The following is a 27,663-nucleotide window of genomic DNA, read 5'->3' as shown; positions in this document are numbered from 1 at the left end:
TATAAATTTTGGAGATTAATCCTTTGTCAGTTGCTTCATTTGCAACTATTTTCTCGCATTCTGAGGGTTGTCTTTTGGTCTTGTTTATGGTCTCCTTTGCTGTGCAGAAGCTTTTAAGTTTCATTAGGTCCCATTTGTTTATTTTTGTTTTTATTCCCGTTTAGAGCATGGCCTTGAGGATATGGGGAGGGGGAAGGGTAAGCTGTGACAAAGTGAGAGAGTGGCATGGACATATATACACTACCAAATGTAAATAGATAGCTAGTGGGAAGCAGCCGCATAGCACAGGGAGATCAGCTCGGTGCTTTGTGACCATCTAGAGGGGTGGGAGGGCGACGCAAGAGGGAGGGGATATGGGGACATATGTATACGTAGAGCTGATTCACTTTGTTATACAGCAGAAACTAACACACCATTGTAAAGCAATTATGCTCCAAGAAAGATGTTTAAAAAAAAAAAAGAAACCCACGTGTAACGGAACGGCCGTCTTAATAAGAAAAATGAGAGTGTGAAGCGTGAGGAGTGGGCAGAGCGGTGGCCTTTTCAGTAGGCTGGTTGGGAAGACCTGTGGGGAGGTAACATTTGGGTCCAGATCTGGAAAAAAGAGAGTGACCCAGCCGCCTAGGGCCCGGGGAGAAAAGCGGGCCCGGGGAAAGCCACGCTGCCTGGGCCGGGCGCGCATGCGTCCTGGGGACCCGCCGGGCTCCTCCCCTCGCAGCTCGGGGCGCCGTCGGGGATCCGCGCGGGGGTGGCCTTTTCCGCTACCGAGTTGCCTCCTTCAGGCATCACCGTTTTAATGCGGATGCTTTAAACACAGCTTCTTTGGAGGATGAGGGTGGGACTGGTCCGAAAAGAACTCCCCTGTTTATTTACAGATCAACTAGAAAACCCATCTCCATTTCAGAAACTTTAGCAAATGAAAAAAAAAAAAAAAACCAAAAAACTGTCCTATTTTGAGTCAAAGGAGTACTTGCTTCCCCTTTATTTTGGGAACTACAGCTCGCTACTTTCAGAAAGGGGTGTGACTGTCCTTAGAGGCTTCCTACGTCAACCAATGAAATGATAAACAAGGTGAAGGTCGCAGACCTCCTGGGAGCCTGCAGGACCAAACGCAGGATGAGCTAGGGCGACAATGCAGAGAGGATGACAGTTCAGAGAAGAGCCCCTGAGGTTTCTCTGTACAACAGGAGGTATTCCGAATAACCACCGCCCGCCTTCCCCACGTGGAACCATCCATCTATCGTCCTCTAAAGTTCTAGGCAGGGGTCCCCCTTGGCAGTGCTTCAGAATGACACAGATCGCTGGAGAGCACCCGCCCCCCGCCCCCCGCCCCCCTCCCCGGGCCCAGGAGAACTTCCTGGACTGTGTCCAGGGAGTCTGTTCTGTGAGCCTAGACGATTCCGGTGTGCCTTCAGGTTTGGGAACGCTGCCCTCTAAGACCTTCTAATGGAGCTCATAACATTTTGTTTTGTTTTCAATGTATAGATTTGACCACGAGGCTGTACTGTACGGCAATATTCATACCCGATTTCAGTTTTAAAATCATCTTTGGCGTCCCCAGAGTGCTTTGGGTGGCGCTCTACACATCCTAGTGTTAACTGAATAGACGAATAAGAGTCTAGCGTTTAGAGGGGTGGCTCCGCCTGTCTGGTTGCCCGCACAAGCCCCCGCTCTGTCGGCGGTTCTTCCCTGAAGCCTTAGGCTTGCTGACGGCACCCTTTTGTGCCTCTGGCTCGGACATCTCTCCTGGTTTCCAGGCTCACTAGTCTCACTGGGAAGCGTACAGGATGTGATTGTTTGGGTGTTCCTGCAAGCATCTTTCCTCCATACCTGTGCCTCTTCTTTTATTTCCAGTCTTGGTGAAGGCCACCACCATTGCCCCAGGCCCCTAAGCCACTTTTGGTTAGAGCCAGATTCTATGCCTTCTGCCTCGCAGTCACGCTTGCCTTTGAAGCCCCAGGTCCCCTCACTTCACCTTGCACGGTGACATCTGTCTTCAGCTGTGCCTCCCTCTCCAGCCCAACTCCTGGACTTCCCTCCTTGTTCCCTGAGGGGGTCAGCTTGAACTAGTTCCCTGAAGGGCTCAACTTGAACTAGTTCCCTGAAGGGACCTTGTTATCTCAGGGCCAATACTTTGCATGTGAAGTTCCTTCTTCCTGGAATCCCTTTACTGACTTTGCCACCTGGCTGACATCACTCCCATTCTGACTCACGGAGCATTTCCTTCAGGACGCTTCCCTGCCCACATCCTTTTCCGCTTGCCTGAGTCCGATGTCTTTTCCTATGTCCTGTGCAGCCTCTGTCATTGACTTGCCACATCGTATTGTAATTTTAATTGACCCGTCTTCGCCACAGGAATATGAGCGTCTTTAGGGCAGGAGTTATATCTTGCTGACATAAAACTGATGCTCAGGAAATCGTTTGTGAATGAAAGAATGAACAAATGCGTGAACAAGCAGCCAGTTTGTGAACAGTGTCCACCTTTGAGCTTGTTAAACCATCCGCAATGAAGAATAAAAGCGTATTTTTCTAACTCTTCGTTAATGGAGAGATTTTGGTGGCTTGAAGCCAGTTCTGGAATGGTAAAACAATGCCATGGCTTTTGTATTCCAACAGGAACTATGGGATGTATAAAATCAAAAAGGAAAGACAATCTGAAAGACGATGGAATAGATTTGAAGACTCAACCAGTACGTAATACTGACCGAACTATTTATGTGAGAGATCCAACGTCCAATAAACAGCAAAGGCCAGTAAGTAGATAGTCTCAGGGGAGCATTCCCACAGCAGGATCAAAGCATGGCTGCGTAATTTAAACACCAAATCTGTACCATGTGCATGCAAAAAAAAAAAAAAAAAAAAGAAATCATGTCAATTACTTGGGCCTCCAATAATTTTTGATGTGCTTTGTAACTTAATCCTTTAAAGAGTTTATAAATATTTTCAGGATAACCAGGCCACTTAATGTACAATAAAGGGGGCTTTGGTCACCTTCTTATGTGTGGAGGTAATCACCTTTCCTATCCCTGGTGTGAAGACCCACTCTTTATATATAAAGACATGTACCTGAGCTGGTGTGACTTAGGATAGGTAGTGAGATTAGAAGGAAATGCTGGATTCAAGTCAGAAGCCAAAATAGGTCCTTTGGTGTATCATACTTTATCCCATCTTGTTGTTCTTGAATTAATTCAAAATAGTACAAACACTGAAGCTGTCATGACTTATTACAGAGAATTAAAAGATTTTTTTTTTTAAAGCACAACTAATTCTGCCTTCTAACCTTACACAGATATCTGTACCAGCATTTTTATATGAGTGATGTGCTGTCTGATGCCTCTGAGAAATGCTTGGCAAATGAAGGACTAATGCCGCATTTCATGGGAGAGAGGAGCAGAGTTTTGGATAATTACAACCTTAAATGCACTTTATTTCAGATTTTATATCCTCTCCATCTATTCACTCACTATATGTATGTACGTATATCTCCCATTGCCTGGTTTTTATGGACTTCCTCAGCATTTAAGCTGGAAGTAGCTTATTCCACGTTAGCCCAAATGCCTTCGTTAAGAGTTTTCATAGTTTCTCTAATCTGACACGTTTTTGAATGCCTTGGCATTCCAGAAGTATGCTATTGTTGTCACACCCTCTGCCAGCCCTCTCCCCCTCATTCCGCATTATGCAGCAGGTTGACTTGTGCCAAAGTCACATGTCACTACTGAAATTGATGAGTCACCGTTGGCCTTCTTAAAAAGAAGTGGAGATGAAGAGTGAATATATTATGCTCGTAATTACCATACTTGATATTTCTAGACAGATACATTAACATTGTAATTTTATATACAGAAACTCAAAATGTATAAGATTATTGATAACTTTAATAATTTAGTGATCATAAATATATAAATGTAATATTTAAAAACACATCGCATAAATAGGTATAGATGTGGAACTATTCTATGGAAATATGAAAATATGACTAATAGAAAGTGAAATGATACAGGAATTGGACTCACAAATAGTTTTCTTATTATAGACTTCAAAGTTCTCATAAAAAGGATCTGGCTTTTTATGGTCTCATGTGCTATAGATTTTACATGCTTTAAAACCCCCATTTTTCTTACGTGATGAAAGAAGATGTCCTTTATTCAGAAAAGCAAAGGAAAGCAGTACAAACTTATGCACCGTTTTCCCTCTTCTTAAGAGTAAAGGAGGTTAAAAGTTAAGTTAGAAAGCAGAAGTAGTCAACATGTTTGAAGTCTCTCAGTTCCGTCCCACACACCGGGAGCGCTTCCTTGTGCCTTCAGTGGTCACAGATGCCCTTGTTTATGAACCAGACAGTTGGCTTTATTCCATAGATAACACTCAGCTCCGGCCAGACATGCCCAAAATCCACCCCTGGATTGACTACAGGCGGTGTGATGTGACATCAGGGCTGAACTGGTGCAAATTCAACAACACTCTAAGAAAAAGACATTTTATAGAAAAAGAGTGATGAAAGATGAGTTCCATACACGTGTTTTGGTCTTATAAAAAGTGTGTTAAAACATTTGTCAATTAAGGACTCTTTGATCTTTGAAAATCAGCTTGCTGCTTTCAAAATGATTTAATCAGTTTCTCATCTTGTTTCCTCTAACTCATTTAAAGTTGATCGTGCACCCGAATTATGCACATCTAAATGAGTTTAAAAATCAGTGTAAAGCTTCTTGAAATCAGCATTGAAGGATAATATGGACCCAAGATTTTCTGATACCGGAAAAACGTAATGCCCCCCCGCCCCCAGAGATTGTACGGGCTGACTTTCATCAGAAATTTAAGTTGCAGTACCAACTGTTCTGGTCTCCATTCCATTAAATCACTTTAGTCAAGGAGAAACGTGATTTGTGGGTGTAAGCCTCTGACAGTACCTTCTCTAAAAGAAGCTCAGGAGGTCTTACACATCCTCCCCACGGTCACTGAGGGAAAAAGGGATTTGATTTAAAAGGTGATTGAGGTGGGCTTTGTACCACCAGACCCTTCCTGATAATTCGTCTCTCAACTAAAATAACAGGGATGCCATCTGTCCCCGTAACAGAATCAGGGTCGGACACAGGAAGCCCGGATCTGTTGGCACTTGTTCTCAGCCGCTAGAGACCGAGCCCTGACCGCAGTTTTTAAGACAAGTCTGGGAGCTGTGAAGATCAGCAGTCCTGGGCCGGTGGCACTTCCACAAGGTCACCAGGGCCCCGGGTGACCCCCAGGGCCCCCTCTCTGTCTTTTTCTCTGCTGTCTCTGGTGACTGGTTTCCATACTGCTGAGACCCCAGTTCGTTACCTTCTTCTAGGCAGAAAGAAGAGGGCCAGGGAATACTAGAGTCAGGCCCAAAGCCCCACACGACCTGCTTGCGGATAAGCTCCTTCCGCATCTGCATAGAATGCTGGAGAATCGGAAAGCATCACCATTTAGCTGGGCACGTTGCCTCCCCCAATAATATTAGGGGTCTGGTACCAAATCAGAGGGAGGGTGCTGAGTGGGTCAGCAGCTTTTGCAGCCACTGTCCAGAGCCCTGGTCATTTCCTGCCGCCAGGCCCATGGCCGCTGGAGAGGGAAAAGCCGTTCCCTGGGCTGTGGAGGTCAGGACGCAGCTCCACAGGACTGCTCCTTGGCCCTCCTCTTCTCCCTGGCTTAATGAATGAACAAATCTAAACCCCATTCGCCTCTGTTAGAAAATGATGCAACATTCAACGCGAATGTAAGTGTAAAAAGCTAAACATAAAAATGTATTTTTCTAACAAATCTTCTCTCGTAGGTTGCAGACTCTCAGCTTTTACCAGGACAGAGGTTTCAAAATACAGGTACGTTTTCACGGCAGCATGGCCGTTTCTTTACTGTTAGAGCCTCTGTAAAGTAGTTGTCCTGGGTGTTTCTGTTGATTTTATTCTTTTTCTTGTGAAAAAATATACATAGCGTACAATTTATCATCTTAACCATTGAAGCGTTCAGTTCAGTAGCACTAAGTACCTTCACACTGTTGTGCAACCATCACCTCCATCCATTTCCAGAACTTTCCCTCATCCCAAACTGAAACTCTGTGCCCATCAAACATGGAGCTCCCGTCCGTCCTCCTCCCAGCTTCTGGGAGTCACACCATTCTACATTCTGTCTCTATGAGTTTGGCGACTCCAGGGGTCTCGCCTAAGTGGAATCAAGCAGTATCTGTCCTTTTGTGGCTGGCTTTTGTCACTTGGCCTAATGTCTTCCAGGTTCATCCATGTTGTGGCATCCGTCAGAATCTTCCTCCTTTTTAAGGCCGAATAATATTCTGTTGTATGTATAGACCACATTTCGTTTATCCATTCATCACAGTGTGTTGGCTTTTGTAAATAACTCTGCTATGAGCATGGGTGTATCATTTCTTAAACCTAGAGTTGGAAGTTATTGTGGTCGTAGGTCCATGTGATTTGAGATGACAAACACGGTACCAGTGTGCGCAGTACGTGACCGACCGTGGACCACGTGGGCCCTGAGCCCCGCTAGGAAGGAAGCAGGTCTTTATAGTCCAGCTGCCGTCTCTCAGTGCCTCACTGCATCCTCTGTGCCCCACGACACATGCATTTGTTACAACATTTCTGCTGTGGATTCTCCAAGGTCTTCGCTTGCATTCTTCATTTTCAGATCCGGAGGAGCAAGGAGACATCGTGGTCGCATTGTACCCCTATGATGGCATCCACCCAGACGACCTGTCCTTCAAGAAAGGAGAGAAGATGAAAGTCCTGGAGGAGTAAGTGCACCCAGGCATTGCCCCCCGCCTGCTGCCCTGGCTTGGCCGCCAGCAGCACAGTGCAGCAGACACCCCTCTGGGGTGGGCATGGGGCCCCCAGCCTCCTTGCTGCCCGAAGGAGCAGGGCTAGAGAGATTTTCCTCTTAAGCTTTGCTGTGAGCACTTGCCAAGGGATTTCCCTTTCTTTCCTCCCAGACTTGGGAGCTGCCTTAAGAGGTTCGGGTCTATGTGGAGTTTGCATGTTATTTTAATTCCATTTCTAAAAAATTTTTATTTATTTATTTACTTATTTGGCTGAGTTGGGTCTCCGTTGCTGCGCGCGGGCTTTCTCTAGTTGCGGCGAGCGGGGTCTACCCTTCGTTGCGGTGCGCGGGCTTCTCGTTGCGGTGGCTTCTCTTGTTGCGGAGCACGGGCTCTAGGCGCGCGGGCTTCAGTAGTTGTGGCTCGCGGGCTCAGTAGCTGTGGCTCGCGGGCTCTAGAGTTCAGGCTCAGTAGTCGTGGCGCACGGGCTTCATTGCTCCGCGGCATGCGGGATCTTCCCGGACCAGGGCTCGAACCCGTGTCCCCTGCCTTGGCAGGCGGATTCTCAACCGCTGCGCCACCAGGGAAGCCCCTTACCATTTTTATTTCGTTATTTTACTCACATTAAGACTGAGTGTGACTCCTCAGGGTGTGGTGCTGAAGCAGTGATCGTCTCGGGAGAGTCCCCACTCAGCATTTAGCGTTTCTGTGAAGATGCTTGGTCATCAGTTCCTTGACCCCTCCCGGCTGACTCACAGACCTGTGGCCCTGCTCAGACCACAGGGCTCAGCACTGTGCTGAGAATAATGAACTCCAGGAATTCTAGTAATCTTTCATATGGCGTCGCCTTGGCCTGCCAACCGGGACACCCTTGGTTGGTTGAAGGAGGGAGACCCTGATTCAGTTTATGGTGTTGAGTGGCTGAGAGCAGTCGTCCGTTCCTGGCTGAGTGTGAACTTGAGCCACATCCTGGCCCTGCCACCTGATAGCTGTGTGACCTTGACAGGTCACTTCAACTCTACACCTTAGTGTCTTCACTTATGAACCGGGAACAGCAATACCTCTGTCATGCGGTTGATGTGAAGATTATGTGTGTACATATGTATAAGCGTGGCACATGGCACATGGCACATGGCGCGTGTAGTGGACCACAGCCTAGTGGCAGCTGTAATTGTCCTTCACGTCTTGCAGACGAGGGTGCCGTCTGGTTGTGGGAATCTGATGGGGAACATAGTTGAGGCTCACAGGGACCCGTCCATTCCTCCCTCCCCAGCCCCTTCCCCGGCTCCACACCTCTCACAGAAGATGAGAGTGTGGTGATGAGGCCTAGCTGCTTGGGATTATTTTATGGTTTTCTATTTCTTTTTCCCATGGCTCGTGTCTATGGAAATGAGATGTTTTAACGAAGGAGTTTATAACATAGGAACTGTGGCCCTTTATTCCCTTGACTCCCATTTCTGTAAGGACCTTACAGTGTTTCTTAGATGTGAGCTTTTTGTTTCTGCAAGATGGGAACCATTTTCACCAAATGGCAGCTCTGAGGACAGCGACCCACACTTCAGTCGCGAGACTGTTTTCTTTGGCTTCCGTCGCTAAACGTATTTATGTTTTAGCCAGAAGCATGAACTTCCTCCCTGGATTCTGGGTTGCCAGGGGTCTTCCCCACCCTCCCTCACCCTGCAAGACAGTTGCAGACGCATTAAGACAATTGCTCTTGTCGTTCTTGAGTCATTGAATACAAACCCTTTTGGATGCGTGTTTCTATTCCAGGCATGGAGAATGGTGGAAAGCTAAATCCCTTTCGACAAAGAGAGAAGGCTTCATCCCCAGCAACTATGTAGCCAAAGTCAACACCTTGGAAACGGAAGAGTGAGTCCTTTCCCATGTCGTCTGGGACCGTTCTGTTTGTCGCTCTGGGTTTCTTGTTTATTCTTCGTCTTTTTCCTTCCCGGGATTGAAACACCCATGAAATGTTAATATGTCTTCTCAGGTGGTTTTTCAAGGATATAACCAGGAAAGATGCAGAAAGGCAGCTTCTGGCACCAGGGAACAGCGCTGGAGCTTTTCTTATCAGAGAAAGTGAAACGTTAAAAGGTAGGCAGTGACATAAGGCCTCTTATAAAACACTGTTTAGGAAATCATTCTTAGAAACGATTCTAGAATCCTGGGGAAAAAAAAGAATTTTGGGGGGAAAAAAAGTCAATTACTGGCAGACCTCGTTTTATTGGCTTCACTGTATTGTGCTTTGCAAATACTGCAGTTTTTTACAAACTGAAGGTTTGTGGTAACCCTGCATTGAGCAAGCCTATTGGTGCCATTTTTCCAAGAGCATTTGCTCACTTCATGAGCAAATGTGTCTCTGTGTCACATTTTGGTAATTCTTGCAGTATTTCACACTTTTTCTTTATTATTATATTTGTGATGGTGATCTGTGATCAGTGATCTTTGATGTTACTATTATGACTCACTGAAGGATCAGATGATAGTTAGCAATTTTTAGCAATAAAGTGTTTCTTTAATTAAAGTATATATGTTGTTTTTTTAAACTTATGCTATTGAACACTTAATAGACTACAGTACAGTGTAAACATAACGTCTTTAATGCCCTGGGAAACCAAAAAGTTTGTGTGATTTACTTTATTAGGGTATTTGCTTTCTTGAGGTGGTTTGGAACTGAACCCACAATATCTCTGAGATATGCCTGTACTATGTTCTGGTAGTGAAAGTTTTATAATCTGATAACAAATAACAAGCTCAAATTATTAGTTTTGCTACTAAAAGTAACATAAAAGCAGACATAATTATGGCTATTTTTTTACCATGCTTTATGTTTACTGAGCCTCTTAAATTATTATTTAGTATAAAACTTGAAATTTTAAGAGAAAGAAAATCAAAATAACTTTTCAATTCAGCAAAATAATTTTTTAAAATCCCATCACAAAGAAGAAAAAGTGTGTTGGTAAGCTTCACAGCAAACAAAACACTAGCTTTGTCAAGTAGACTTTTTATAAGACTTTAAAATTATGCACTATATACCTGCTCAATTTATATTTTGCATATTTTTATGGCAAAATGTGTCCACGGTGTGTATAATACCAACCTTTTAAAAAATATTTTATTGAAGTATAGTTGATTTACAATGTTATGTTAATTTCTGCTGTACAGCAAAGTGATTCCATTATACATATATACTTTTTCATATTATTTTCCATTATGGTCTATCACAGGATATGGAATATAGTTCCCTGTGCTATACAGTAGGACCTTGTTGTTTATCCATCCTATACATACTAGTTTGCATCTGCTAATCCCAAACTCCGAATCCTCCCCTCCCCCATTATTAATGCCAATCTTACTTACAAAATGTAAGTGTAATCTTTGCTTGTACTTCTTCCCCCACAGGAAGTTACTCTCTGTCTGTCAGAGATTATGACCCCGTGCATGGTGACGTTATTAAGCACTACAAAATCAGAAGTCTGGACAATGGGGGTTATTACATCTCCCCACGAATCACTTTTCCTTGTATCAGTGACATGATTAAGCATTACCAAAGTAAGTGAAAATGCAAGGTCAGACAAGAAAAGATACATCTATTGTGATAAATATATGGTGTCAAGCATTTATATTAAATTTTTTTGTATCCTGAAACTTTATTGAGTTCATTGATGAACTCTAGTAGTTTTCTAGTCGCATCTGTAGGATTTTCTATGTACATACTATCATGTCATCTGCAAACAGTGACAGTTTTACTTCTTCCTTTTCAATTTGAATTCATTTTATTTTTTTCTTGTCTGATTGCTGTGGCTAGGACTTCCAATACTATGTTGAATAAAATGTTTTTTTTTAATTTTTTTTTTATTATTATTATTTTTATTTATTTATTTATTTATTTTTGTGGTATGCGGGCCTCCCTCTGCTGCGGCCTCTCCCGTTGCGGAGCACAGGCTCCGGACGCGCAGGCTCAGCAGCCATGGCTCACGGGCCCAGCCGCTCCGCGGCATGTGGGATCCTCCCAGACCGGGGCGCGGACCCGGTTCCCCTGCATCGGCAGGCGGACGCGCAACCACTGCGCCACCAGGGAAGCCCGAATAAAATGTTTAATGTGTCATATTTCTTTTGGATAAAGTTGGAGGATGATATTCTATAATTGCTTCTAAATTAATCTATATAAGTATACATTCAAAGTCAGATTTGATCTTTGTGAATAATTATCCTAGTCCTTCCCACCTAGTTTGTGCTGTTTAACATTTAATGTTCCAGAATTGCAAAGAGAAAAATGGATATTATTTTCGCATAGTACATATTTTTACAGTGCATCTTTAAGTATCTGGAATAGGAATGCAAATTTGTAGAACTGTGTCCTAGTGTATACATGTCTATGTGTGTGTAAAGTACATACCACGAGTATGTATCACTCTTGGTAAAAGAAAACAGAAATAACAATAACACCAAAATATTTAGAAGTGGCCTGTCAGTGGTCCTCTGTCGCCAATCTGCTCTACAGCCTGGCTAAGCTGAACCCATGACTGTGTGTTTGAGACCAGTTGTAGTGGGCAACTCTTGTTACTGCTTATTTCTTCAACCTGCTCCAAGGGATTAAACATAAAATTTGCTTAGGTCCCCAAATATGGAGAGAGCAAGTACCCCAGATTTTGTGGAGTCCTCCTTCCCTCTCTGTTACCCCCATCCATTTATCCATCTGGCACGTGTGTTGAGGGCTTGTGGAGCCCTGGCCCTGTTCTGGCACTGGGGCCCCGTGGTGACGTGACCAAGTTCCCGCCGTTGTGCCCTGGAGAGCTTACATGGGTTCTGTAATTAAAATAATATTCTATTAAGTGTGACAACGTGTAAGCCTTTGTTTATCTGTTCATTTTGTTGTTTTTATTTTTATAGGTTAGCATTACTAATGAATAAAATCAAGCCTGTCTTAAATTGTTTTTCATTTAAGAATTTCAAAAGTCATGATTACGCAGAAGATAACCCTATAAGCATTTTAGGTTCATAGGCCTTGGCAAGTTGAAAATGATAAGACTCATAGTCCAGACTTCCCTATAGATACTGGTAAAATACAAGGGATGACTTTTTCCACGTTTATTTTCTCTTTCAAATTAGAGCAGTCAGATGGCTTGTGCAGAAGATTGGAGAAGGCATGCATTAGTCCCAAACCACAGAAGCCGTGGGACAAAGATGCCTGGGAGATCCCCCGGGAATCCATTAAGCTGGTGAAGAAGCTCGGCGCCGGGCAGTTTGGGGAAGTCTGGATGGGTGAGTGTGTGGCTCTGGAGCCAGAGTCCCTCCTGGGGGCGACAGCAGGAGAAATAAGAGCTCCGGCCGATTTCTATCAGTTTTCTCAGAAGCATCGCTGCTTTTGTTTTCCTCTGTCCACCTGTGCCAAGAACTAGCCTACACAACCTACGTGATTAGACTCTTCCTCTTCCTCGTGACTTAGTAGTTCTCTTTCAGGATGAATTTTTTTTTTCATAAATTTATTTATTTTTCTATTTTTGGCTGCGTTGGGTCTTCGTTGCTGGGCTCATGGGCTTTCTCTAGTTGCGGTGAGCGGGAGCTCCTCTTCGTTGTGGTGCATGGGCTTCTCATTGTGATGGCTTCTCTTGTTGTGGAACACGGGCTCTAGGCATGCAGGCTTCAGTAGTTGTGGTGCACGGACTCAGTAGTTGTGGTGCACGGAGTCAGTAGTTGTGGTGCACGGGCTTAGTTGCTCCGCGGCATGTGGGATCTTCCCGGACCAGGGCTTGAACCCATGTCCCCTGCATTGGCAGGCGGACCTTTAACCACGGCGCCACCAGGGAAGTCCCAAGGATGAATGTTTATAAGGAAGGGGGCAGTGGGCATTTATCCTGGTGGTTCTGTCTACTCTTCTGTGATTGTCTCATCACCAAATTCTCTGGACACACATGTTAAGTGCAGGAATGTGCTTGCATCTCAGGGAACGGTACACTTGGGTTAGGACCATCCTTACTAGTGGGCTTAATAGGAAGCCTCACAGGTATTGCAGTTTCTCACCAAGAAACTTTCTAAAGATACTCAAAATTTCACCGTTAGAGAATCGTTCCTTACTGTTAAGTACTGCCTTCTCAGGCTGGCAAGAAAAGCACCAAAATGATAACAGTGGCTTTCTCCAGCAGATACTTTTTGCCCACCTGTCTTTTCTACAGCTTTTATAATGACTGTGAATTCCTTTTTCTTTTGTAAAAAGAATTTGTTTAAACTATTTTTTACTGGATCATGGTTTCCACGCCAGCTTTGTGTGAGTGAGAGCAAACATCATTTCTAAAGAGAAGGGGCAGACAGCTTTTAAAACCCATCCAGCCCCAGCCCAGCCAGTCTGCAAGGGAGAGGTTTCCCTCTAAAATCTCAGCCCCGGGGGTCACAGCTTTGCCCGTTTTCTCCTGTTGTCACTGCTTTAGCCAAAGTATGGTTTAAATATGCCTCTGCATATAATTAATTCATACTGCTCTGTAAGTCTTTGGGAACATGATAACGGAATTCAGGTAAATCATGATTACACAACCTCACCTTGCTCATTGGGGTCTGCGTGTGTACCTGGCACTCTGTTTCCGGTTGGGCCCGCAGATCTGGGGGCGTGATCTTGCTCTAGGTGTGTCTTTGCCCACCCTCTGCGGCCCAGATCATCACCTCCTCCCCCTCCTTGCTCTATCCACCTTTTTTTTTTAAATTGAAGTAAAATTCTTGTAACATAAGATCAATCATTTTAAAGTGGACAATTCAGTGACATTTACTACATTCACATGGTTGTGCAGCCACCACCTCTATCTAGTACCAAAATACTTCCATCACTCCAGAAGGAAACACTAGACACTCCCCTTCCCCCCCGACCCCGGCCCCTGGACACCCACCCTTCTCCTTCCTTTCTCTATGTCTGTGATACCCTAGGGACCTCATGTAAGTGGAATCATACAGATGTTTGTCTTTTTGTGTCTGGCTTATCTCACTCAGCATGATGTCCTCAAGGTTCACTCATGTTGTAGCCTGTGTCAGAATTTCTTTCGTCTTTTATGGTCGAACAATATTCCATTGTATGGATATACCACAGCTTATCCATTTATCCATTGACGAACATTTGGGTTGTCTCCACCTTTGGGCTGTTATGCATAATGCTTCTCTGAACATTCGTGTGCAAATTATTGTGTGGACAAATGTTTTCATTTCTCTTGGGTATATACATCCTCCTAGGAGTGGAATTGCGGGGTCATGTGGTAATTCTATGTTTAACTTTCGAAGGAACTGTCAAACTGGTATGTGCTCTTTTTTTTTTTTTTTTAATTGCCACTTCTCCTCCAAGGTATCTGCAGTTACTTCTTAATATATTTTTTCCAAATCCACAGAATAGGAGCAGGTATTATAAACACTGTATATTCTTCACCTAGATTCACCACTTAATATTTTGCTGTATTCTCTATACACACACACAGACACACACACAGACACACACACACGTACGTATTTTACTGTTATGGTGGAGCCACTTGAGGGTAAGTTGCAGAGGTGATGGATTTCACCCCTACGTACTTACACAGGTGTCTCCCAAGAGCAAGGCCATCAACTCACACCGCACAGTGATGGCGTTCGGGAAGGTCCACGTTGGTCCACGCTGTCTGGTGTAGAGTCTACATCCAGATTCCGCCCATTGCCCCAGTGGTGTCCTCGTGGCTGTCAGGATCGTGCGTTTGCATTTAGTTGACCTGTCTGTAGTCTCCCTGAATCTGGAACAGTCCCCCAGCCCACCTCCATGGTTCATGACAGGTCAGCCATTTGGAAGAACGCCCCTCATTTGCATTTTCTGATTTTTCCCGTGACTTGGTCCAGGTTACGCCCTTGGGCACGAATAGCATCTAAGTATTAAGCGATGCCGTGTCTTCCTGCGTCCACTGGGGCACAGGATGAGGGTTGGTCCCATTCTTACCAATGTTCTGTTTCATTTTAAGGAGGACCACCAGATTTCTCCATTATGAATGTTACTTTTTAATTCCCTGTTGTAACTAATGAATAACCTGTAGGGAGAGTCTTTTCAATTGTGTAAATATCCAAAAGAGCTTTCCCCAGATGGTTTCAGCATTACTTGCTCATTTGGATTCTCATCCCTCTTAGAGGCCATAACTTCTCTGAAAGCCGCAGGCGTCTGTCCTCAGACCACCCTCCCCTAAACACGGCGACTCCAACCTCCGGCTCAGGCCGGGACCCAGGGACTCTGCCTTCCGTCCCTCGCCTCCCCTTTCCAGACTTGTGTCTTTGGTGAGCTTATTGGCAGGAAAATACACATTCATGATTACATTTCACTGCCCTCTAGGTCTCCAAGTCCATCCTTCCTCTCTGCACATGAGTGGGGAGGAGATGAGTGTCCAGGGGGAACGGGGAGAAAAGAATGTCCCAGCTACACATTCCAAGTGCATTTTCTTTCTTTTTTTTTTTTTTTTTAATTATTTTTTTAAGGGAATTCCTTTATTTTTATTATTTATTTATGGCTGTGTTGAGTCTTCGTTGCTGTGCAAGGTCTTGCTCTAGTTGCAGCAAGCGGGGGCCACTCTTCATCGCGGTTCGCGGGCCTCTCACTATCGCGGCCTTTCTTGCTGCGGAGCACAGGCTCCAGACGCGCAGGCTCAGTAGTTGTGGCTCACGCGCCCAGTTGCTCCGCGGCATGTGGGATCTTCCCAGACCGGGGCCCGACCCCGTGTCCCCTGCAGCATTGGCAGGCAGATTCTCAGCCACTGCGCCACCAGGGAAGCCCCTCCAAGTGCATTTTCATCCACTGTCTCACATACTCGCAGCAGTAGGGCTGGAAGGGAGGAGTCACCGTCACCATCGATGAATGAGGGCCCTGAGAAGCAGGGAAGCAGCTCACCCAGAGTCACTCAAGGCGGGGAAGAAGCCAGCGGCTCCGGCCTCCCAGAGACTCGGACACGCTCGCTTGCTAAGCTACCTACAAGTTAGTTGGACCTCCCTGGCCTCAGTTTCCTCATCAGGAAAATGAGCAAACAACTATCTTGTCAGTTGCTGCAAGGAAGAATGAGATTATGTACCTGAAGTATTTCCTGCAGAGTCTGGCTCTATGTGTGCTCTATTTTTATTATTATTTTCATCTTACCATGTTTGACTATAGTCACTAGAAGTTATATTTCAGTGGATTTTCCCCCAATTTTAATTATGAGTTCAAACTATAAATAATCCAGTTAGACCTTCCTATGGATATTTGGTGATAAAGGAATTGCATATCTGTGTTGAGGATAAAGTAGAGGGAGCTTGCTGGGGTGTCCTCGTCTGCTCTGAAACAGTAACCCTGCATACGGAGTGGTCGTGTGGAGGTCTGTTCCACCCTCCTTGCGTTCAGCTGTGAAGTGGGATAAAGGCATTGAACTGCATGCTGTTTGCACCCAAGAGATCAGATCGGCTGGTCTGAGAAGTTACCAGTTTCAGGGGGAAGAGATTGTGATAGCCCTCTTGTGTTTTCTTAAAATTTTCCCAAGGGCTACTAGCAAGTGGAATGGTAAGCTCTTTACCAGCTCCACCATGGGGGTGCCCACCGGTGCCATGTGCCAGCCCAGCTCGTACAGCCCAAAGACGCTGAGGGTGCGAGCTCACAGGTCCTCAGAGCAAGGCAGCAGGGGAGGGCCCACGCCTGAGAAGACCTGCTCTCAGCCCGGCTCTGAGCCTCTGAGCCAATTTCTGTTCAGCGGCTCGAGGCTGTGCTGCAGTTGTCACCTGGAGCTCAAGCCACTGGTCCTTTCTGGGGTGGAGAAAACGTCTTTGCTTCCAGTTCCAGCTGAGCTAAATCACCCTGCCCATCCACCCTCTCCCATTCATGGGCTTCCACGTGCTGAATGCCAATGCTGAGTTTAGAGGAGTTTTATTTAACGTGTACCCAGGTGGTGCCTGGGAGAAACTGAGGTTTGGAGGAGAGGAGAATGGGACCATGGAAAAGATGTAATTGGTCTCTCCAGAGTGCTACTTTTTATTTAGACTCTTTGAAAGAGGCTAAAAATCTCGGGAAAATTCAGCATTTGGATAGGTTTGTTGATCATGTTTGTGTGTGTGTGTTAAAATTCACCACCGTAGCCATTTTTAAGTGTATAGTTCAGGACTGGTATGGACATTCACTCTGTAAAACCAATTTTCAGAACTTTCATCTTGCAGAACTGGGGCTCTAACATCGTTAAACACAACTGTCCTTGCCCCCTCCTTCCAGCCGCAGTTAACCACCACTCTACTTTCTAACAGTGTGACTGCTCTAGGAACCCCGGATAAGTGACATCCTACAGTTATTTGTCTGTGTGTGTGTGTGTGTGTGTGTGTGTGTGTGTGTGTGTGTGTGTGAGACCAGCTTATTTCATTCAGCATAATGTCCTCCTGGTTCATCCATACTGTAGGTGTATGTAAGAATTTCCTTCCATTTTTAAGGCTGAACAATATTCCATTGAATATTAATTATACAGTAATATACAGTAATATAGATTACCATATAGTAATCCATAGACAATGGATTTCCGGTACCCGTGCATCCACTGATGGACACTGTTTTGGCTGTTGTGAATAATGCCGCCGTGAACATGAGTGCAAAAATATCTCTTTGAGACCTTGCTGCCATTTTTGGCGGGGTACACACCCAGGAGTGGAATTGCCGCATAATATGGTAGTTCTATGTTTGTTTTTTGAGGAACCTCCATACTGTTTTCCTTGGTGACTGCATCAATTTACACCCCCACCAACGTTTCTCCACATCTTCCCCAGCACTTCTCATTTTCTGGTGGATTTTTTGTTGGTTTGTTCATTTGTTAGTAGCCATCCTAGTGGATGTGAGGTGGTGTCTCATTGTAGTTTTGATTTGCATTTCCCTAATGATTGCTAATGTTGAATATCTTTTCATGTGTTTACTGTTGATGTGTATATATATCTTCTTTGGAAACATGTCTGTTCGAGTTCTTTTCCCATTTTTAAAATTAGGTTGTTTGTTTGATTTGCTAATAATGTTTGAAAAGGGAGAGATAGCAGAGGCTCACTTGAAGTGGGGGTTATAATAGAACCTAGCCTGTAGGGATGGTATAAAAATTGAATGCGATGATACAGGTAAGCATTTAATACAGTTGACAGCATTTAAGAACTGTTGTTATTATTAAATACTTAATTTTATTATGAAGATAGTATGATAAATTAGAGCAAAGGCTATGAAATAGAGACGAGAAATTACCCAGGATTTCCCCCTCAACACAAGCTGTTTCTTGCTGTTTTTTTTTTAATTAAACTTTTTATTTTGAGATAACTGTAGAGTCACATGCAGTTGTCAGAAATAATACAGAAATGAAAACATCTGTTCACACAAACACTTTTACAAAATGTTCATAAGTAAGAGCACTATTCATAATAGCCAAAGAGTGTAAACAGCCCAGGTGTCCATCAGCTGATGATGGATAAACAAAATGTGGTGTATCCATGCAATGGAATATTATTTGGCAATAAAAAGAAATAAAGTCCTGATACGTGTTACAACATGGACGACCCTTGAAAACATGATGATAAAGGAAAGAAACCAGATACAAAGGACCACGTATCGTGTGATTCTAAGTATGTGACATGTCTGGAATAGGCAGATCCGTAGAGACAAAGTAGAGGAGTGGTTGCCTCAGGTGGGGGAATGGGAGGATGTAGACGTGATTGTTAATGGGTACGGGGTTTCTTTTGGGGCCAGGAAAATGTCCTAATAATTGATTGTGGTGATGGTACCACAAATCTGAATATACAAAAGCCAGTGAGTTGTATATTTTATTTTAAAGTTATTATTTAAATTTATTTAAATTTTATTTATTTAAAATAAATTATTTAAATTTATGTTATTATATTAATATTATTTTTGGCCGTGCCGTGCGGTATGTGGGATTCTAGTTCCCCAACCAGAGATTGAACCCGTGCCCCCTGCAGTGGAAGTGCAGAGTCTTAACCACTGGGCCACCAGGGAAGTCCTGAATTGTATATTTTAAATTTATTTGTTTATTTATTTTTGGCTGTGTTGGGTCTTCGTTGCTGCATGAGGGCTTTCTCTAGTTGCGGCCAGCGGGGGCTACTCCTCGTTGCGGTGTGCGGGCTTCGCATTGCGGTGGCTTCTCTTGTTGCGGAGCACGGGCTCTAGGCGCGCGGGCTTCAGTAGTCGTGGCACGCGGGCTCAGTAGTTGTGGCTCGCGGGCTCTAGAGCACAGGTTCCGTAGTTGTGGCGCCCGGGCTTAGTTGCTCCGCGGCACGTGGGATCTTCCCAGACCAGGGCTCGAACCCATGTCCCCTGCATTGGCAGGCAGATTCTCAACCACTGCGCCACCAGGGAAGCCCCGAATTGTATATTTTAAATGGGAAAATGATATGGTATATGAATTATATTTCAATAAAGCTATCGTATATATAAAAGAAATAATACAGAGAGGTCCCATGTAGTCTTTACACAGTTTCCACCAATAGTAACATCTTGCAAAACTATAGCATAATATCACTGCCAGGATATTGCGATCGAAAGTCGTTTGTTTTTTAATTGTGCCTTTCTCCTTCTAGTTTTGTATTAAAGAAAGAAAAGAAGAAAGGGAGGGAAGGAAGGAAAAGAAAGAAGAGGAAAGAAAAACAATAGAAAGTTTTGATCTGGGATCTCGTGCAAGCATGGTTCTGTGATTCTGGCTACCAGCCAGGGAGCTCTTCCTTAGCCGCTGAAATTACGTCAATTTGTTGAATGCATTTAGCAGAGGAATGCTGGGGAATAATACCAAAAGAATATTGGGGGGTGCTGTGCTGCGAAGCAGGTCACAGGATGCCCCTATCCCGTGTGTGTCTGCACGTCTCGTTCTGACCGAGGGACCCATTAAGAGCAAGGTCTGTGCAATTTAGAGCTGCCAGAATTTAGTTTTTACTTCTCAAGGAATAAGCTGGCTAGCTTTGCTCATTGATATAAAAAGGACAGCCATTAAAAATTGTAACCCTGTTAACTAAGTAAGTGAATATTTTCGTCAAGCGTGAGAAGTGGCTCATAGACTCCCAGGCACACTTTATTGTCTGGGTTTTTTGGTCTGAAGCACCGTAGACAAATACGAGGAAGTGGTCTGTTCTGGGGGCGGAATAAAAGAAAGGAGTTTCTCCCTCAAGCTGTTTCCTCTTGTCGCGGTGATCCTCTGACATCTCGCTTGGAGACACGTTTTCCTCAGTGGACTGTTGGATTCCCAGGGAACTGACGCAACAGTGACACGAAGGGTGATGTTTCCTGTTGCCACTTGGTCTCTGAAGAGACTTTGGGAAAGAAAGGAAGCTGATTTTGCGTTGAATTTTGCTTGATCAATTTTCATAGGAGCCAGCTGCATTGAAATAAATCACCAGCCACCTTCTAAAATCAACTACGTGCATCTTTTGTAAAACCACCATCCATTTTGTGGTAGTTAGGCTCTTTTAAACAAGTTAGTCACACCTGGAGTTGGAGCTTTCTCGGCTTTCTTTACCTGTGGCAGAGAGCAGCACCCACACGAAATTATTTACTACCTTCAAAAGATTTTTTAAAATCGCTTTGCAACTTCCTTTTTATTTATTTGTTTATTTAAAAATTTATTTATTTTTATTGAAGTATAGTCGATTTACAGTGTTGTGTTAGTTTCAGGTATACAGCAAAGTGATTCAGTTACATATAAGAATCTTTTTCGGATTCTTTTCTCTTCTAGGTTATTACAAACTGTTGAGCAGAGTTCCGTGTGCTATACAGTAGGTCCTTGTCTATTTTGTACCTAGTAATGTGTATGTTTCCATCTGTAATGACAATCCAAATCTCTGTGACTGGTGTGAACCTGCCACTACCAGGGAATATCTTGGTAAAGTACAATTTGATCCTTAGCACTGAATAAAAATCATGCCTTTAGTGCAGGTGGAAACCTGCCCTATCGTGCAAACGGCACAGCCCTAAGAGGCCACAGGGCGGAAGCCGTTGCCATCCTGGAGCTGTGTTTGACACAGCTGTTTTATTCACTGTTCATCTCAAACTCTTTATCAGCATTTTTAATATCTTTAGCAGCTGCAGTATTTCCTGCTAACTTTTCCCCCTACGCTTGGAAAGCATTTTTCTCTTCATCCTCTACCCATAATTTTATCTTATGTGAAGGTCTGAATGAGTCCTGTGGCTTTTATGACAACAGAGGGAGAGCAGCTGTGCTCCTTTCTCTTTGGTTGCTATGTAATGTGACAAGCAGACAGAAAAGTGCATAGCACACAAATGTTGGATTTCGTAGCTAATGACAACATGAAAACCCGTGTGGTGACCACTGAGGTCGCAGCCCGAAGCGCCCACTCACCCCCTTCCAGCCACAACCCCGCCTGTCCCCCGAAGGTAGCTGCTGTTCTGACTCTGCCATAATTTCCTGACTTCTTTGTAGTTCTGCTATTTCTGAATATGGGGGTGTGTGTGCACAGTACAGTTTAGTTTTGCCAGGTTTTGAACTTTATGTCAAGGAATCCTACCTATTTCTCACTATTTATTGATGGCATTGGAGTCGCTCCCACGTTTTGGCTACTGCGAGCAAGGCTACTGGGAACATTTTTGTGCTGGTTGGCGCGAGGGTACATGAGTTTCTCTAGATGACCAGGAGTGGATTTGCTGGATCACAGGTGTATGAATCTTCAACTCCACGAAATGCTGCAGACTTAATTTCCAAAGCTGTCGTCCGGGTTAGTCTCTCACCAGCAACATACAAGGGTCGGCAGTGTCCCATTTCCTGACAGCACAGTGGCACCGGGTAGATGTGGGCCCCAGGTCGGCACAGCCCGGGTGGGTGGTCACTCAACACAACTGCACTAGAAGGGAGTCTGCTCTGTCTACATCCTTCGAGGGACCTTGAGGATATTGTTGGAGACAGAAGCTTTACTACTGAATTTCAGTGATGCTCGGAAAAGAGCCCAGGAAAGGAGCTGCAGGAACTGCCCCAGCTCCCCTGCCAAGGGGCCGGCACTTACCAGCCCTCAAGATTGTCAGACTTTGTCATTTTTGTCTTGCTGGGTGGTGCTTTCTCCCTGTGGCTTTATTTGCATTTTGCTGATTACTGATTAGATTGAGTTTCTTTCACAAGTTTGTTAGTCATTAGAATTTCTTCTTTTTAAAATGCCCATCCAAGCTTTTGCCTATTTTTCTATTTTTCTTATTGATTTATAGGAATTATTTATATATTCTGGACACTAGTCCTTTGTCAGCTTTATATATCAAAGAGGGTATATTTTCTTGTTACGCCTTGCTGTACTTTGCCACGGATATATCGATGTAAATGAAGACCTATTTATGAACTCTTAAATTATAATGGAACCTTTTTGATTCAAATGTAATATTAAAAGGACTTTTGTTGGTGGGATTTGCTTTAAATTTACTCTTTACAGCCATGGAGGGTCGTACTGTTTGTAATTATGCATTGAGATGGAAATCAGTTTAATATATTCATAATTCCATTATTTTGTGTAGGTTGTGGCTTTTGATAATGACCTAGGACAATATTTTGTCAGCTTTATATTACTGTCTTATCCACATGTTCCCACGCTTACTTTATTTTATATACTGCATTCTTCATTTTTCTGTAAGGCATGGAAAGCTACTACTAAGTTCAAATCAAAGGAGACTATAAAAGGAAAAGTTTTAGCAGAAAAAGCAGTATTAATGATAAGAAGAAAAATCACTAACTAGAGTTGACTGTTAGCTGTAAACTAATACTTTTTTTTACCCATTAGAAGGTGTGGAAATAGAAACATACTTCCTTTTCTTTCTAAAAATAATTCCTTTTGTTAAAAAAAAAAAAAAGATATAGACTCATTCACAAATTTAATCAAAATAAAAAAGAACAAAAGGAAGTCAAAGCCGCCCCAAATTCTGCCACCCAAAGACCAACCACCATTGTTGATTTTCACTGAGCATAAGCTGTCTATATGCTAATCATCGTGTGACCTGAAAAGGGACTGGACGTTTTCACATCACCATTCCTTGGGGCAGGTGCTATCAGGCTGTAACCCAGCAAGTAGAGGTGACCTGCAGGATGACTTGGTGGTGACCAGCTGCCACTCCCTGCCTCCTCACCCTTTTTTGTACTTCTAAGATAACTATGGAAACAGAAAGGAAAGGAAAGGGGCATGTGATTATCTCTACTTCTGCTTTCCAAACTGAGAAAACGCTTTCCCAACCACTGAGAAAAAGCTTTCCCAGGAGAAAATCAAGCTTGAAAGTAAGCACATCATTGAGGCAGGTCCCAGAAAAGTGGTGCCTTGGGGGAACTAGATTAAGTCGGCAGTATTTCCCAAAGTACGTCCTGTGGGGTGTGAAAAGGTACATGAAGAAGTGTTCCGGGGTCAAGCAAGCGTGGGAAATGCTGCAGTTAATCCACTCAGACAGGCATCTTCCCTGATGCACTGTCCGCACTCGCGCTGCATCTCCTGGCACAGCGGGTGGGGCGGGCCATGGTCCCCAGACAGTTCAGCCCAGAGCCCTTCGTTCACGCAGATTCCAGTTCTCTTTGAAAACTTTGGGAAATGTTTATTTGACTCTAGCGTATTGTTTGTACTTTAATGTTAGTAAATTTTTTTCAAGTGCAAAGCTTTTTCTTTTCTGATTATAAAAATAATACATATTCATTGCAGTAAATTTGGTAAAGAGTTAAAGGTATGGTGAAGAAAATTTAAATCACCCATAATTAAGCCAGTCCTCGGTGTATTTTGGTGTATTTTCTTCCAGACCATTGTCAGGGTTTGTGTGTACGTAGGAGTATATAGAGCTTTGGTGTGTGTGGTTTTTTGGTCTTGGATAAAGAACATTTTATTAATTAGAGAAAATGGTTCGGTGCATATATGGAGCTTTATTTTACCATTGTTTTATAAAAAACCTTTTGATTTCAGAATCATTCTAGGGATTTTTTGGTAAAGGTAGTACAGAGCATTCCCATCTACCCTTTACTCAGCTGCCCCTAATGTTACATATGCAGGTTTTAGATAATGTTAACACTGTAGAGGTCATAGAAGTTTTTTCTGTGTCTGACTAAATATTCTTCTAAGTCTGCATGAAGTTTTTGATGAATCACGGCCTCCCTTCTTTTCTCTCCCTAGGTTACTATAACAACAGTACCAAAGTGGCTGTAAAAACCCTGAAGCCGGGCACAATGTCTGCGCAAGCATTCCTGGAAGAGGCCAACCTCATGAAGACCCTGCAGCATGACAAGCTGGTGCGGCTCTACGCCGTGGTCACCAAGGAGGAGCCCATCTACATCATCACCGAGTACATGGCCAAGGGTGAGCGCCACCCACCGGCACCCGCGCTTGCGAAGGCCGGACCCTCAAAAAGGAAAACACCTAAACGTTCCGAGGAGACGCAGATACTCCAAATTGTGAAACAGCAGGCTCGCTACCAAAGCATCAGCACATATAGGAAAATGAAGCCTTTCCATAAACCACCGCGCTGGAAGTCATCTGTTACAAAACGAATCTGTCGTCTTCCTAGTTTCTCTGCACTTGTCTCCACATACATATTAGCTCCAAGAGTTGTACCCCATACCTAGTCAGCCCCCAGGAAGTATCTGTCAAATAAGTAAATATGGATGTCAAGTAAGAGTATTATTGTTATGGGTTCAAAATGTGAGTTCTCAAAATTTCAAAACCAGTTCCACTTCCTCTTCAGCATCATCTAAGTGTTCAGGGTGTCACTTCAAAATGTAAATATTTTTAAAGCTTGTCAAGGTCAAATTCCTGTGTCATCACGGAATCCCTGAGGAAGAGGTTTCAAGCTGCCACCTTTTCTCCCATTGTTGTCACCTTCAGGTGAAGGCTCTTGACTCACCATTCTTCCTCCTCCAGTTCAGTAGAAATACTAATAAACTGCTAAGTGATTTCTAAAGACTCTTCAGAAGGAATGAAGGAAGAAAAGACACACAAGCCATAATCCAGAATTAACAATGGCCTCCTGCAGAATGGAGATTATAGTGTATGTCATAGCTGAATAGGTTAGATAGATGATTATTACATTTTCTTATTTAATATATGTTAAGATTTCAGAATATTAGTCCCTCAGAGTCCTTCCAATAAAGAACATTGTTTTTTAAAAAGCCCTATTGCCTGTGGCTTAGGTTGCTACAACCCAGAAACCAGGCTCAGGATCAGACATCTAAGCAGGAGTTCAGTAGACACTTGTTGGATTAATTAACTAATAATATTTCTTAATCATAAATGTAAACATGAGTTTCTCCGGATAACAGTGCCTACCTCGTATCGAGCAATTACTATATGTCAGGCTGCTCTTGATGTCTTCCCTGGGGGATCTCACTCAGTCTTCCCAGCAGTCTGAGGGCTAAGTACCACTGTTCTGAGTTGTGGACCTTTTAAAAAATTTTTTATTTTTTTTAACTTTTACGTTTATATTGGAGGATAGTTGATTAACAGTGTTGTGTTAGTCTCAGGTGTACAGCAAAGTGATTCAGTTATACTGTACATATACACATATATTGTACATATACACATATCTATTCCTTTTCAAATTCTTTTCCCATTTAGGTGGTCACATAACATGGAGCAAAGTTCCCTGTGCTCTACAGGAGGTCCCTGTGTCCACTGTAACCTTGTACAGTAGGTTATCCATTTTAAATATAGCAGTGTTCGTTGTGGATTAATTGAGCGCTTACTACCTGCCAGCTCCGTGGCACGCGCTCTAAACCTGTCCTCCCGCGGACTCTGATAGAGCTCCTGGGACCCGCCCTCTTGACAGGGACTCGGACGAGGTACAGAACTTGCCCAAGCCTACCCTCAGGTTGGCACTATAAGTTCTAGAAGAAGAAGCAGGTCGTGTTTTAGAGATAAAGCCCCAGGAAGCAGGAGACTTTGCCTGTGGGTACACGCCCCTTTAAGTAAGGTCTCACTTTCCTCCAAAGCGCAGTTGGCTCATCAAATACGCATTGGGCACCTGAGGCACGGCTGAGATCCGTGCTGGCCACAGAGGGCAGTAGCCCAGCTGAGTGGCTGCTGTGGACACAGGCAGGCCGACTGGGAGGCCTGGCTGGTCTCTGTCCCAGAGAAACTCTGGAGATCAGGTGCCGCAGGACGTGTAGCGTGGTGGCAGGTACGAAGTGCTCGGTAGCAAGAAAGCAGCGTCCACCGTCACCTTTTCTTACCTGGAGCTCAGGCACATTTCACATCAGGTCAAAGGAGACAGGTTAAAGGGGACTGGGTTTGACCCACGTCAGGAAAAGGCGCTGTGACCACACAGATTTACAAGGCAGTCACGTTGCGTGGTCCCCTCGCCCCACCCTGCCCTGCCAGTAGGAATGATCTTGGGAGTTTTGTTTGGATTTTATCCTTGTGTGTTTGAACTACTACACTCACGGTCCCTTCCTCTATCAACAGGCAGTTTGCTGGATTTCCTGAAGAGCGACGAAGGGGGCAGGGTGCTGCTTCCAAAGCTGATTGACTTCTCTGCTCAGGTGAAGTATGAAAAAAGCGGCATGCTGTAAATATGCAAAACCTCCCTATTTCAGACTCGGGACGGAATTGTACTTCCAGGGAGAAGGCCTTGGCGTTGCGCTCCCCAGTAGCGGTGATAACAAAAAGACCTCCCAAAGGACTTGTCTTTGGAGGCGGCGGTGGGTGTTTCCCTTGGAACGTGCGCGCGCGCGCGCGTCGGGAGTTGACTTGCGCATATGCCGCTGTCTCTGACGCAGCTCCACCGCTTTATACTTGTATTCACTTCTGCCTGAGAGACAGGAGCCGCACCACTGAGCTGATCGCTCTGTGTGCATTTTGGAGAAGAACTCCACGGGGCGCAAGCACAGCACCTTCTAAGTGATGCATCTGCGGTGTTTAAGTTACCGACCTAAAGTACCGATGCTTTTAAGACCTCAGTGTTCCCGAAAACAGAGGAACTGTCTTCCTTCCCTCTCTACCCCCTTTCACGCCTTCTCGTTGGGTGGGTCTTTAGGATTCTGAGAAGTACTCATTTATAGCATTTCTAGCACTAGCCTAAAAGTTGCAAATTTGTTTAGTTTGGAATCACATGATGTTTTCTGAAGCGTATTTAAGGGGAGAGGGAAGTTACCCAGAAACCCAGCCCTTTGCCTGGCATCGCAAGGAAATGCACATTTGCATGTCGCCAGCTACTGACTTTTCAGGGTTTCGCTGTGTCCGTCAGTCATGTTCAGCGATTTGCTTGTCTCTTGATATTGGTCATGGGTGGTTCGTGCTGGGAAGACCACGTACCATAAAGCCCGAAGGAGCATGAGAAGTTTCTAGAAGTTCTGGGAAAGGGGCCTCGTTACGGTCTTCATTTCTTGCGCCCATTTCTTCCTCAGGCCCTCTTTTAACCCTTGGGAAATAGATGAGGCCTTCTTGGGAAGATGAGGCTGAAGGAATGAGTCAGTCCACGGGCTAAAGCACTTTGAGGGAGACCCAGAACACGTACTGCGCGGCGGAGTGTCAGGGGCAGAGCCGGAGCCCGGCGTCCTGGACCGGAGCCCGTGCCGAGGCTCGGCCACTTGGTGGCCACAGTCAGGAGGACCTTTGCCTCCCTGGGTCAGTGTATTCGCTTGTCCGAGGGGAGTGGTCACTGCTGCTTCAAGGGCGCGTGTTGAGGGTTAAAGTCCAAGCTTGGGTCACTCTTGGCGCCGATGAACGAGGCCCTCCGCTCGCCCTGTTGGATGAGGGCGTCGAGAGGGTGTTGTAAAGGCTCCCCAGGAAGGGAAAGGGGCTGACAGGGATGTGCAGGAGCGGGGCGCGGGGCCTGGAGGCCTGAGGGGTCATCCCCGCCCAGGTCCCGAGGGTCTGATCTGTGCCTACCGGTCTGCAGGGTGGAAATCAGCGTGTCGGGGCGTGTACTTCACCTGAGCAGGACTTCATCT

At 44.6% G+C, this 27,663-nt stretch overlaps 1 protein-coding gene across 4 annotated transcripts in view; it reads left to right on the top strand.

Annotated features, from left to right (window-relative positions):
- Positions 1 to 27,663, top strand: part of LYN (LYN proto-oncogene, Src family tyrosine kinase) — a 112,045-nt gene that overhangs the window by 55,136 nt on the left and 29,246 nt on the right. For 3 of the 4 annotated variants that reach the window (XM_028500234.2, XM_055091017.1, XM_007102628.4), the window contains exons 2-10: positions 2,617 to 2,753; positions 5,786 to 5,831; positions 6,652 to 6,757; positions 8,549 to 8,647; positions 8,769 to 8,872; positions 10,181 to 10,330; positions 11,891 to 12,043; positions 23,894 to 24,076; positions 26,177 to 26,253. In XM_028500234.2, coding sequence (XP_028356035.1) covers positions 2,622 to 2,753; positions 5,786 to 5,831; positions 6,652 to 6,757; positions 8,549 to 8,647; positions 8,769 to 8,872; positions 10,181 to 10,330; positions 11,891 to 12,043; positions 23,894 to 24,076; positions 26,177 to 26,253 — 1,050 coding nt within the window. In that variant the 5' untranslated portion in view covers positions 2,617 to 2,621. The remainder of the gene's footprint in view (positions 1 to 2,616; positions 2,754 to 5,785; positions 5,832 to 6,651; positions 6,758 to 8,548; positions 8,648 to 8,768; positions 8,873 to 10,180; positions 10,331 to 11,890; positions 12,044 to 23,893; positions 24,077 to 26,176; positions 26,254 to 27,663) is intronic. The other variant, XM_028500235.2, reaches the window with a different exon arrangement.

This window comes from Physeter macrocephalus, chromosome 15, assembly GCF_002837175.3.
Source record: "Physeter macrocephalus isolate SW-GA chromosome 15, ASM283717v5, whole genome shotgun sequence".
Taxonomy (NCBI): Eukaryota; Metazoa; Chordata; class Mammalia; order Artiodactyla; family Physeteridae; genus Physeter; species Physeter macrocephalus.
The sequence above is the reverse complement of the archived record's forward strand: the minus strand, read 5'-3'. Positions and strand labels throughout refer to the sequence as shown.